A 12,874-nucleotide genomic window follows, 5' to 3' on the forward strand; every position below is an offset into this window, starting at 1 on the left:
CCTCAGTGGCAGAGTGCTTCGTATAAAACTTGGATCCAGCGTTTTATCTGTATTTACTAATAAGTCTGGATTTCCTCAGGGCAGTAATTTGGGACCATTGCTTTTCTTGTTGTTCTTTAACCATATTGTACTGTTTTGGGTACTGGATGTAGGTTAGTGTACGCCGATGACCTGAAGCTATTTGCCTCGATAGGAAATATAGACGACTGCTGCCGACTGCAGGGTTTGCTTGATTTGTTTACGAGCTGCTGCAAACAAAATTGGCTGCTTATAAGCGTTGCCAAATGTGAAGTTATGAGCTTTCACCGCATTAAAAGCCCGATCGTCTGGTTACACCGTTGATGGTATTGAGTTACGCAGAGTGGACCGAGTTAACGACCTTGGAGTCCTGTTGGACACAAAAATGACGTTCAATGTGCATTGTAAATCAATTATCTCCAAGGCATCACGGCAGCACGGATTTATCTTTAAGATTAGTCGGAATTTTAAGGATGCCCACTGTCTTAAATCGTTGTATTGCGCCCTTGTTCGTCCGCTATTAGAAAATTGCAGCCTAGTTTGGTTTCCAAAAGCAGCTAAGTTGGAACCTGCGCATTGAACGTGTGCAACGGAGGTTTGTCCGACTAGCACTGCGAAACCTCCCTTGGCGAAATCCTGATGACATGCCTCCATACGCAGACAAATGCCGTTTACTCGACCTAGACACACTAGAACATAGACGCAAGGTGCAACAGGCGTTATTTGTAGCTAAAGTTATCAATGGCGAAATTGACGCCCCAAACTTACTATCAATGATTAATTTTCGCGCTTCGCAACGATCACTGCGCTCGACGGGTTTATTGCAGACCCAATTTCATCGGACTGTGTTTGGATACAACGAACCAATTACTGAATGTGTAAGGACTTTTTCGAATGCGGAGGAATTGTTTGACTTTGGTGAACCGTTGCGCTTGTTTGCGCAGAGATTACGAAGATTTAATTTAGTATCAGATTTTATTCATGTAGACAATATTATCAATTTCCCCACCCTTTCGTACGCGATGAATTATAATCGTCCCGGGGGCATATATCGTTCATTTTGTCAAGTAAATCAATAGCTCACATGCTAGATAAGCATAATATATACTTACAGGGTGTCGATTTCCTGGAAAATCAGGGAATATCAGGGAATTTGTTTTTTGATCAGGGAAATCAGAAAATAAATTATTTAACTTCGTAGTTACGATCGCGAATGTGACTTAAAAATCAGTACATAATTCCGAGTAAGGTGTATTGCCGACAAGTAAAGTGGATGATTGATAAGACGAGGACTGCTTTTGATTGATCTATTCGGAGAATTTTGCAATTTCGTCGTTTATAGCACCAAATAATTTTAGTGAGTTCTTTGCTGTTTACTGCTATTTGTTTACGAAATTGTTCAACAGTGATACAAACTCGTAGTCATACACTAACATGCAGAATTCTACATTTGAAAGTTTAACAGAAGTTTTAAGGACATGTTATTTAGGTAAAATCATAGTTTCAAATATTAATTATTAACACTTGAAACTATCATTTTACCTAAATAACATGTCCCTAAAACTTCTGTTAAACTTTCAAATGTAGAAAGACGAATTCTGCATGTTGGTGTACGAATACGAGTTTATATCTCTGTATAAAAAGATATTAAATGTGATAATATCATGCACCAATCCAACCCATTTTCTGCACCATTTCGTTTTGAAACATTTTATGTTTTATATTTTTACTCCAGGTACATTATGAAGCGAGGAATAACTAGCTTTCAGGAAACATGGCTCAGTATTGCCGATTTTAAGCCATGGTTGCGACAGATAGCTGAAAACCCGAGAGCAGCATATTGCACCGTGTGTGCAAGTAAAATTGAATTAAGTAATATGGGTAAGCAGTCCCTATTAAGCCACATGAAGTCGAAGAAGCATGTACAGCGATGCTGTACTGACAGCGTATACAATTATTTCACACCAGAACCGCACAGGACTCCGGCTACTACGCAGTCCGTCATTGAACCTCTAGCCAGTGCATCTGAAGAACGTCGTTCCTGTTCGGCACCATTGAAAAAATTTCTCATCAAGGATGAGGTCTCAAAGGCAGAAATATTGTGGTGCCTTGAAACAATTATGGCCCACAAGTCCGTGAGATCTGCTGAAAATGATCTGGCCATCATGAAATTAATGTTCAGCGATAGCCAAACGGCAGCAAAAATGCAGCTTGGACGGGACAAAATAAGCTATACAATAATGCATGGATTAGCTCCATTTTTTCGGAAGAAGCTCATAGAAATGATGAAAAATGCCGATGTCATAGTTATTGGTTTTGATGAGTCTCTAAACAAAGTTTCGAAGAAACAACAAATGGACATAAACGTTCGTTTTTGGGACGTGGACAAAAATGAGGTAAATTTTATCATTTTTTTTCAGATTTTTAGGTTTTTTCGCCTTGAGCCTCCCAGTTGGCCTCGAGATACGATGCTGGCCTTACAAACCAGAATTAAAGCTGAGAGATGAGAGTTAGACTCTAACCAGCTTTCCATGATCGAGAATGGCGGACAATGTCAGTATGTTATATGTTTGCAAGTGGAATTTGCGTGTTATGCAGGTGAAATTTATACAGGTTTGAAAGTTCATGCAGGTGAAAAACGGCTGATAGCATATTGGTGCTGGTACTGTACTATTCGTCATTCTCGCTCATGGAAAACTCGACAGGGTCGTAGGCGTAGCCTGTAGCAATTATGTGGTAATTGACCTGGCTTTGAAATCCGTGAAGGTCAAGTTCCTATCGGAATGTAGCACCTAGGCTTTGCTTCGCGCCTTGAAATGCGAACTTCAGTTTTTTAACAAAACATTTGTTTTAATCAGGTTGTCACCCAGTAAACCACAAATCGTATATCAATATATGAAAATAATCTTAAATGTCTCTGAACAAAATCGAAATCGTACACAAAGCTTATTAAATCGCACCCTAGTTTGTATTCAATCGTACAAAATGATGACGACTGATTTACATACGATTTTCATCACAGAATTGTATAGCATTATGGAATTAATCATGTTGAATCGGATCTCATCGTATACAAATACTTATGAATGTGAATTGTTTACGAATAATCTGCAGTGCGTATATCGCCTCCAAAATAGTACGCATATGCTGGTTTCGTGCGTCTAGTGCGATTTTTCAAGATATATATCGGTACATATATCTCATTTTCCACTTCGATATACGTACGAAAATGTTTACTGGGCAATGTCACACGATACCTCACATCACAGTTCTTGGGCAGATCTAGAGCAAGTGATTTATTAATGGCATTTAAAGCCGGAATAAATGATATTCGATTGAATAAGCTCCTGCAAGTGTCGATGGACGGTCCTTCCTAATACGAATTGGGCTTTCCTGAGAGAACTAAAAGTAGACGTTGAGCAAAATAATAAAAAACTTCTAGACATAGGCAGTTGCGGGCTTCACATATTTCATGGTGCTTTCAAAGACGGCCTGAAAAATGCAAAATGGGACATAGACCGCTATTTACGATCAATTTATAACGTGTTTAAAGATGTGCCTGCACGGCGCGCCCTGTATATACAATATACAGGTAGCAGTACCTTTCCACTAAAATTCTGTGCTCATAGATGGTTGGAAAATATTGAATATTGCACAAAGAGCATTAGACACAATTCCGAACATGCGAAAGTTTTCAGAAGGCGTGCAAAAGGATAAAATCGAGCCCACCACGTATTCTTATCAAGAGGTTTTAAAATATTTGAAAGATCCTTTGCTAAGCGCAAAGTTATCCTTTTTCAAATCTGTCGCTGCAGAAATTGAACCATTTTTGAAGGAATATCAAACTGATAAACCTATGTTACCTTTTTTGTACAATTCCCTTTGTCACAACATACGGAATCTAATGGAAAGATTCATGTTAGTTGATCAGCTGAAAAACATTGCAAAGGTATTTTTACACATACAATAATTACAAATCTCATAAGGTCGTCGTCATCCATCAGCCATTCGACCTGCTCACGGTTTTTTAAGTCCAGGAACTTTAAGTAACTATTCATTACTTCAGTAAGGCAGAATAATCAAAAATTTCGATGATGTCAATTAATTGCTTGTAACAAAAAGGGGCTTGTTTCATTATTGTCCCATCGATTGAGCTGAAGAGTGAATTTTATGAAATTTTGTGCACGAGCGTAATGTTTGGATTTTAAACGGAAAATATATTTAATAAATTTAAAATCATTTTTCCAGTACCTCAGAAATCTTCAAATTTATCTATATTTTCATAACAAAAGGTATGTTGATAAGCGATATCTGAGAAAATCAGTAAATTTTCATTAGAATTTCCTAGGAAAACTGATAATCTCGTAGTTTTAAATTATTTTTTCTTTCGTGAGTCCATGAACTATGTCTATATGAACTATGTGACCAATGTTTCATAAAATTCTAGGATCTTTCAACACAATCTGTTCAACAATATCTTAAATAATTACAGTGCTGAAAAAATATAATAAAGAATGAGCAGTGGATTCTTAAAAGTGATGAATGGCTACCTTACAATCAGTACAATCAGAATGGCTACATGAATAAATCAGTTTTGTTTTTCTCCTCGCGTGTGGTTAATACGATAACTACCATGTAAACTGTTTTATTTGTGCGGCTTATAGTCTTCTGTGCACGGTTCTTTTTGTTTAATTTTTTTTACTAAACATATCTAGGTTACTGCAGACGTCGTAAAAGACAATAAAAATTGTCTACCGTTAAGCGACATTTCACTTGGATTTGATACCAAAAAAAATCAGAGGGGTTGTGCACAAGACACGACCTCATAGGTGACGTAGGACCACGTAAGTCAATACAAGCTACATACGTAACGTTTATCAAAGTAGTAACATTGTATACATTCAATCCTCAACCGATTTTGGAGTTATATCCATGAATTGATTGAATCTATTTTATTAAAACGAAACCAAGTTAGTAACTAAACCAAACAGTAAATAAATTTGTATGATATGTTTCTACGTTGAATAGTGCTTTTCCTTTGGTAATCGGTAGACGGTACGCGCGAGTTTTCAAAAAGTTGAAAATTTTGCGCAACTTTTCTGCGGCTTACAAAAGGACACGGATAAAGCATTTACAACCTGCAGACGTATTGGAAGTCGCAGAAAATGTCACCTGTGACCCGAAAACTTATTACCGTCATTGGTTGGTCGTCCGCAATGGCGAAAAATTCAACTTTTCCCTCGTTGACTGTGTTAATTATGGTATTAACTGGGCAAGAAAATATAATAAACTCTTCAATCGTTGTGTGGCCCTTAAAAGAACCGATTGTTTGATTATCATAACTCCTACTTGCAATAAACTTGCACTAACGCATTTAACGTAATTCTCTGTTCGGTAAATTGGAGTACCGATAACCGCTAACCAGGCACGGCTGGTTGCAACGGACCAACCGGAAAGCCTCAGCAGCTATGAATCACGATGAAATACCACTCCAAGTGGCCAGCTGCAAGTGACGTGGGATGCTTCATGTCCCACGACATGCAGCATATGTCGTCCCAATTCCAGAACTCCTGTCGCCAGATATTCCATCACGGCAGCGATCATTGAGTGCTCCAGCTCCAACTCGCTTGGTGAATTTGCATGTCTTCGTTGCCTTATCCGTGGGAAGCAGCAACAGCTGAAGCTCAACAATTTTTGATCGGATTCTATAGAGCGTAAATTAAATACAATCATAAGGAAGCTTAATCCATAGCTTATATCGTATATATTTCTGTCATTCGTGCTAGGGAAGCACTGACGAGAGAAGGCAAAAATATGAAAATAATTCAAATTTTCAAAATCAATTCAAAAACAACAATTTTTCAAATTCAATTTCAAAAACAACCCAGGTAACCAATAAGCATTAAAATAAGCAGTAAATCAGTCGTTTATTAGCATCCCTGACGTTTTATACTGCAGGTTGTTGTTTATCAGCTTTTTGACTGCATAACTGTTGTAAATTGGCATCCACAATTCTATTTAAATTCTTCTTGTTGGTAACTAGCTGCAAATAAGCATTGTCAGCACTATAAGAGGGCTAGCAGTAAAGTAGCCGCATATTTTGCCAAAATAGCATTTAAGTAGCATTTAAGGCAACTTAAATGCTTATTGGCTTGCTTTTAAATGGCATTGGAAATGCTTATTGGTTACCTGGGAAAATCAATAGTTTTCTATATTTTCAATATTTTCAATCGATTTCCCGATCAATTGGCGTAAATATCTTGGAAATCTATTGAAAATTGACTGAATTATAAGCCGAAGCGTGAAAACGCGTTTCTACTTTGATGACGTCATTTCCAACAACCAATCAAGAAGCGAGAATTCTGGTAAAACATAGGTTCATTATTTTCAATTTTTCAATAGTTCAACATCAAGAATCCACACTTTTCTTTGTTTGGGTCAATTCTTAGAAGATTTTCCAATCGATTGGTGTAAGAATATTGAAAATCGATTGGAAAACCGCTGAGCTATTAGCGCTCAAAACCTTTCATTTTTCGTGACGCTCGCATTTTTCGATTTTTTGGAATGACACCCTATTCTCAAAACTTGCCGTAAGACGTAGTCCTACGTCAAAAGCTCTTAAGAATCTTGGTAGCAATGTGAAGGCCAAGGATATTCTCGGATTTCGAGCAGAATGCAGAGAAATGCTAAGGGCCATTATATGCAAGATGTTGAACCGATCACCTCTCATTTATCCATTAACCAAATCTGCTTCGTGTTTTGACCCAGCTGTAATTGTTGCAGATGCGAATTCAGCGAAACGTCATGCCGAAAAACTGTTATCCATACTAGTCGATGCTGGGCGACTCACCGGTTATGCAGCGGATCGATCAATGCATCAATATCGTAAGATAATTAATGACCGTCAAATCTTTGAGCAATACAACAGAACGGAGAATCGTATAGATCACTTCTGGATTAGATTGTTAGCAGGAAAAAACGAAGAGCTGTCAACGGTAGTCAAGATGATTTGCTGTTTGTCTCACGGCAATGCTAACATTGAAAGAGGTTTCTCAATTAATGCTGAATGCGTGTTTGAAAATATGCACGATGAATCACTTGTCGCCAGGCGACAAGTCTACGATGCAGTGTCCTACGAAGGAGGTATAAAATTGTTGTCGATAACGAAAGAACTAATCCACAGCGCCCGAAATGCTCATGCAAAATTTATGGAATTTAAAGAATGTCGTAAAAAAGAGCTTGCAGATACTGAAAGAAATAAACAAGTAAATCATCAACGTAATATTGAAGTAAAAATCCTGGAGAATAAACGTAAGCAAATTTTTGATGATGCGGCCAAACAAGCAGCAAACTTAAAAGAACAGATTGAACAGTTGAAGAAATGATTTTGCATTACAAATTAATAGATAGTTACAGTTTGTAAAAGTTGGGAGGTATGTGAATGAAAAGTTTCGTAATTCCAGGTAATGATTTCGCAGTGATTTTCTTTTAATTTTTTTTATAAACCGTTCCATGTTAATAATCCGCAAAGATAAGAAGCAAAATTTAGTTACAGCTCTGCATACTGTCTACGGTCGACGCTTAAGAACTTCATGTCTGACTGTGTCGAGGCGTACTGACTACTCTTTTATTGTATTGTTATTTGTCGATACTGATTCCAAACGAGTATGTATTTCTGAAATATAAAAACGATATCGCTTGTTTTTTTTGTAACAATAAAATGTAACAACTAATGGTAAAAAGACAGTCTTGGTTATTACAATCTCACTTTCGCAACTTAAACATTCTGATTTTTATTCAACAGTTTAGAGTACGCTGTTGTTAGAGTACGGGGCAATTGTGCCTCCCACTCACAACTAAGATTCGAGCATACAACGACTAGCTTGTTACACAATCGTACCTCGCAGTTAACCGGGATGCTGTAACTAAGGGTATATTAATCAAATTACTGCGAATCGATTTTAGTTATTGTTATTTGAGATTTCAGTATTAGAAACCTTAAATCTACCATCTTGCAAAGAATCTTTGCAATGTATTCGCAAAAGCAAACAAAATCGCCTAAATAAACCTATTGGAAACAAGTTTTGAGAATCAGGGAAAAGTTTTTAATGCATCAGGGAAAATCAGGGAATTTTATTTTCGAAAATGAGTCGACACCCTGACTTATAACTTACATACAGCTAAGCAGATTCTTTCTGCGACGATTTCAAGCTATCAAAAAAGTGAGCAGCGCGTTTTGTTACCAAAGAAACGGGCAATATTTTATGTCAGATGAAATATCCCTAATAAATAAACAAATAAATAAATACCCGAAGAAAAATTTTGTAGTAGAAACAAAACAATGCGTCAACAACAGTTTTTATTGTGAACATTGAAACTTATGGTAAATTTATTGCAAAAGTGTCTCAAAATCAAATTTTATTCATATTTTTGTTTCTTATTTTAAGCAATAGAATTGGTCATATTTCATCACAAATTTACTGCGTTTTTTAATTATATTTTATTTTTTGCGCTTAAAAAAATTATCATAATAGGACGGTAACTTTCACTGCCAATGAAAATTTTTGTTCGCGAAAAATCGATTTTTTTATTGTTAAGATACTTAACAACCCGTCATTTTTGTGGTATAGAATCTCTGAAAACCATGAAAGTTATGGTGGTCAACAATAAGTTTGATAGTTCGGTTATCCTTTCAGACGATAAATTTTATTGTTTTTGCTGTACTTTGTATCCTACTGTTACCTTAATTTTTATCTTCGTGTTATGGTTATTTTTTTCCGGCTAGGGTGTTCTAAGCGACTTACCCTTGGAAAATTTATATCCAGCTTTTTACGCGCTATAATGGTGGCCGCTATAAATTGTGTTCGCAATATGCGAACAATCTTTTTGACAACTCTGCATACATCAAATTTGGCACTCTTCTCTTGCAACACTACCGTGCTCTTTCTTTCGTTTACGTCAAAGAAGGAAAGCAAAACTGCGCGAAATGTAAACAAAACTATTGCCTTCCTTCTTTTGTGTAAACGAAAGAAAGAGCAACACTGCCGTACAGGATGTTTTGATGTATGCAGAGTTGTCAAAAAGATTGTTCACATATTACGAACACAATTTATAGCGTCCGCCATTATAGCGCGTAAAAAGCTGGATACCACTAAAATATCCAAAATACCCAATTTGAGTATAATTTCTTCCAGTCTGATAATGTTAATACAAAATATTACTGACAACCCTAATCCAACATTGTTTGATTATTTTTGCAACGCAACTCATTTGTTTACGATTTTGCTTTGACAATCGTCACTTATCGTTTGTTATCGTTTGTCGAGTCCGGGAGTTTCTTTCAAGAGCCTCAAGTGGTTCCAGTTCCAGGAGCGTAATAATTTTGTGCAATAAAGTGAAAATCTGCACGAAAACTATTAAAACAAAAGTTAGTATTAAAAATTGGTCTATGAAATTACTGATATATAGTTATCACGCCTAATTTTTTTTTAGAAATGAAAGCCTCTGACGAAGAACAAAAACCGAAGGAAGAATCTCAGCCGGTGATGGAATCGGCGGCAGTCCAGCCAACGAACTACGAACAAGAAGACGATCAACCGGAACAGGATGGCATTTTGGAGAAACTGAAAGGGGATCGGATCGGCGAGACAATGTACAGCGAACGGTTTGTGCTGACAACGATCCTTAAGCTGCCGCAACTGAAAACGAGCCTCGCCGATGATGAGGATTTCGAGAAGGATTTGTGCAGTCTGTGGGACATGACGATCGAGAAGGATGTAGTGCTGTTTCTGTTGAAGCACGACGTCGTGGAGTTGTTTGTTGGATTGTCCGAGAACTCCCAGGATTACCGGTTAATGGAGATTTTGTTCGGGATCATCGGAAATATGTGCTGTGTCGATGAGACCCATAAGTGTTTGTATGAGAACAAATCACTTTTGATGAGTTTATGTGCGTTTCTAGAATCCAGTGATACGCTCGTACTTGTGCAGTTGATGAGGATTATAACGTCTTTGCTGGATAGATCCGATGACGAGCAGTACTGCTGGTTTAAATTGTTTCGAGAGATTGAAGGCATGACGGACAAACTGGGCTTTATTTTAAGCAGTACAACAAACAAGGAGCTGATCGAACATACCGTGGAAGCTGTCCATGCGATGGTGAATCGATTCACGGAAGCTGAAGTTGATTATGCTCAGCTCAACGAATTCTACAGTATCTTTGCGAAGCCCAGTCTTATCGAGGGACTAATGGAAGGATTTAAGCAAGTTTATCCCGAAACAGCGGCTGAGAATAAGTTCGAAGAGGAATATTTAACAAGTAAAGATTTGAAAACTATTCAAAAGTTCCTTGAGATTCACGAAAACCTGATTATTAATGCTAACGAAGCTTACACGAACTACGTGGAAAAAATAGTCTATTGTATGTGGCGTGTGCTTGTTCCGCTGAGTGGTGAAAGTTCACTTCTTCCACTATCCAAGATGCATGTTCGGATTTTCGTGTCCATCAACAGTATTTACAGCGCAATAGTCTATCATTTTCATGCCGAAACGTTTCTAGCTTTAGTCAAGATTTATACTCTGTTGTCAAAGGAACAGGAAGCGATTCAGAAGAACGCAACAAATCAGGAGAGTTCCACCGCAGATGATAAGGAAGAAACTGAAGACTGTGAATTTGACATACAAACAGCGTTGGGCGAAATACTGGAAACCCTTTACTTTACTGCTGAGCCGATCGATTTAAGCACCATAGAAAATACGTGGAAAGCAAGCTGTTTTAGCGAGCCAATAGTGGAACGGCTTTGCAGTGCGATTCGAGGAACCATGGCCGGGGATCCGCTGCTGGAACGAACGTGTAATTTACTCATGGAAGGGGCGCGCAACGTTTGGAGCAAAAAAGACCGATCCTAACTTAAGACTATTCCGTACTTTTTACAACAATACAAGGCACGAAACGAAAAATCTTAATTACTGTTCGAAGAAGCCTTGCTCATAAATTATTAATATTTGCGTTTATTACTTAATTTAGTCGGTAAATGGTTTTGTCTGAAAAAGCAGATAGGCAATTGCCGTGTGTTCAAAGTTTCTGTCGTCTTCCACCTTCATGACCGAGCTATCGCCGGTCCAAGAAAAACCTCTATTCCAGAAGGTGAACTTCTTAAGCACTCCATCGCTCGTTCGCGGCCCGTCACACACGACGGTCAGCTTGGCACCAGCCCGAAGCGACACCCGTTCGAACATACAGTCGTACACGTAGACGTCCTCGCGGGGCACAACATTCGCTTGGCATCGGCGAATCATTTTCTCTCCACTCATAACCACCACCGAAATCGACATCGGTTGCTCATTTTCGTGACATCCTATGTACATTCCCACTCCGAACAGGTCGAACTCACGAACAGCGGTCACCGAAAAGGTTCCCTTGCAGGCGTCTATTGTGTAGCAGATCGGTCCAAAGAAAAGCCACTTGCGGCACTGAAAGTCGCGGCTTTGCTTTTGTCGTTTTCGAACCACGCCAGACAGTTGATCAAACAGTTCGGTCTGCTTGGCTTTCTGATGTCTGCACCACTTGCGAAGAGCATCCAGCAGTTGGTCGTCGTTACAACGAAGCTTGGTTTGTCGTGATATTGTCTCGACCAGTTCCATGGGCAGCTCTAGGAAGTCGGAACTTCTAAACACAACCAATGGATTCCGGCAGATTGATGCTAGACATGCTTCGCTTAATTCTGTGAAGCCTTTGGAAATGTTAGTTGTTAGAATTTTCATCACTGACGCCTCCTCTCGATTGATAAACTGATGACATAGCTTCTTCAATCCGTTTAGGTTGTACTTGTCGGCAGCATAATACAGGTCTACCAGGTTGTCCTCACTGATGGTGGGATTATCATAGTACACAAATTTTAGCATTTCAATGAACGTTTCCGGTTCCACATCCGGAACAGCAATGGGTTCCTCAGAAACCGTGCCGGACAAAGGCTTTTCGGTGAACATCTGATAGAAAACATCACTGGCGGTGACGAGCGGGAAACGGTGAGCGTAGATGACTGTGTCTGCCTTGCCTACGGTAAATGAAACATCCGACAATAGCTCACTGTTGACGAGGAATTTAACTCGCTGTTCATTGCTACCCGGGCGCTGAGGTGTAATACTATCCGACATGACGGCGGTTCCGTCTATCTATTACAAAGGCCGTCTGTCTCAAAAGTCAAATTTTTGCAAGCGAACAGGATAGTAGTAGACCGCAGGCGCCAAAATGCACCCCTTGCTGGTCCCCTATGTGACTGAATTCCACCCCGCATTGCTTTTCTAACGACATCGACAGCATGGCAGTCAAAAATGATTTTCAGGCTTGATATATCAAAAACATAATCTCGTCGATACCCGATTTCACCACTATCTGGTTCTACCAGTAACTTCTCTACCTCTACGCTCTACCTCCGCGTGGTGCTGGCAGCTAGCGAATAGTTAAACAACTTCGCAGTGTGATTTGAGAAACTATGAGGTCTGGATATTCCTTGGGTTGTTATACCGCTGCATAATGGGTACCAAAATAAACCCAGTACAGTGGTTCATAGTCTCTTATCCAACGACTCCTATTCCCATCTCCTCGTGGTACCAGTCCGGATCTTCTGACAGGCTAAGTTGCTACGTAGGCAATACAGTGGAATTGGTCGCGGGTCTTCCAAGCCAGCACCACTAAAAAAACGACCAACGAACGATATAAACAGTAATTCGGATCGGCAAAGACCCAGTAGGCGACGAAGGCGGACTAATAATTGAAAATTTGGAACATGAAACTGTTGGACTCCAAATTTCCTCATGTTCTTTCGGAAGAAATAAAGAGCCGATAATTCGACAGG

At 38.9% G+C, this 12,874-nt stretch overlaps 1 protein-coding gene across 1 annotated transcript; it reads left to right on the forward strand.

Annotated features, from left to right (window-relative positions):
* The first annotated feature begins 9,354 nt into the window (after window positions 1-9,354).
* On the forward strand, window positions 9,355-10,935 carry LOC128737479 (protein saal1). The gene is made up of 2 exons (XM_053832121.1): window positions 9,355-9,445; window positions 9,511-10,935. Exon 2 carries the CDS (start codon window positions 9,513-9,515, stop codon window positions 10,923-10,925), a length of 1,413 nt encoding a protein of 470 aa, XP_053688096.1. The 5' UTR covers window positions 9,355-9,445; window positions 9,511-9,512; the 3' UTR covers window positions 10,926-10,935.
* The last annotated feature ends 1,939 nt before the right edge of the window (window positions 10,936-12,874 follow it).

The sequence above is a fragment of the Sabethes cyaneus genome, chromosome 2 (assembly GCF_943734655.1).
Source record: "Sabethes cyaneus chromosome 2, idSabCyanKW18_F2, whole genome shotgun sequence".
Taxonomy (NCBI): Eukaryota; Metazoa; Arthropoda; class Insecta; order Diptera; family Culicidae; genus Sabethes; species Sabethes cyaneus.

Excerpts from the sequence above, each read along its gene's own strand:
- LOC128737479 (XM_053832121.1), top strand. The coding sequence starts at position 9,513 with ATGAAAGCCTCTGACGAAGAACAAAAACCGAAGGAAGAATCTCAGCCG.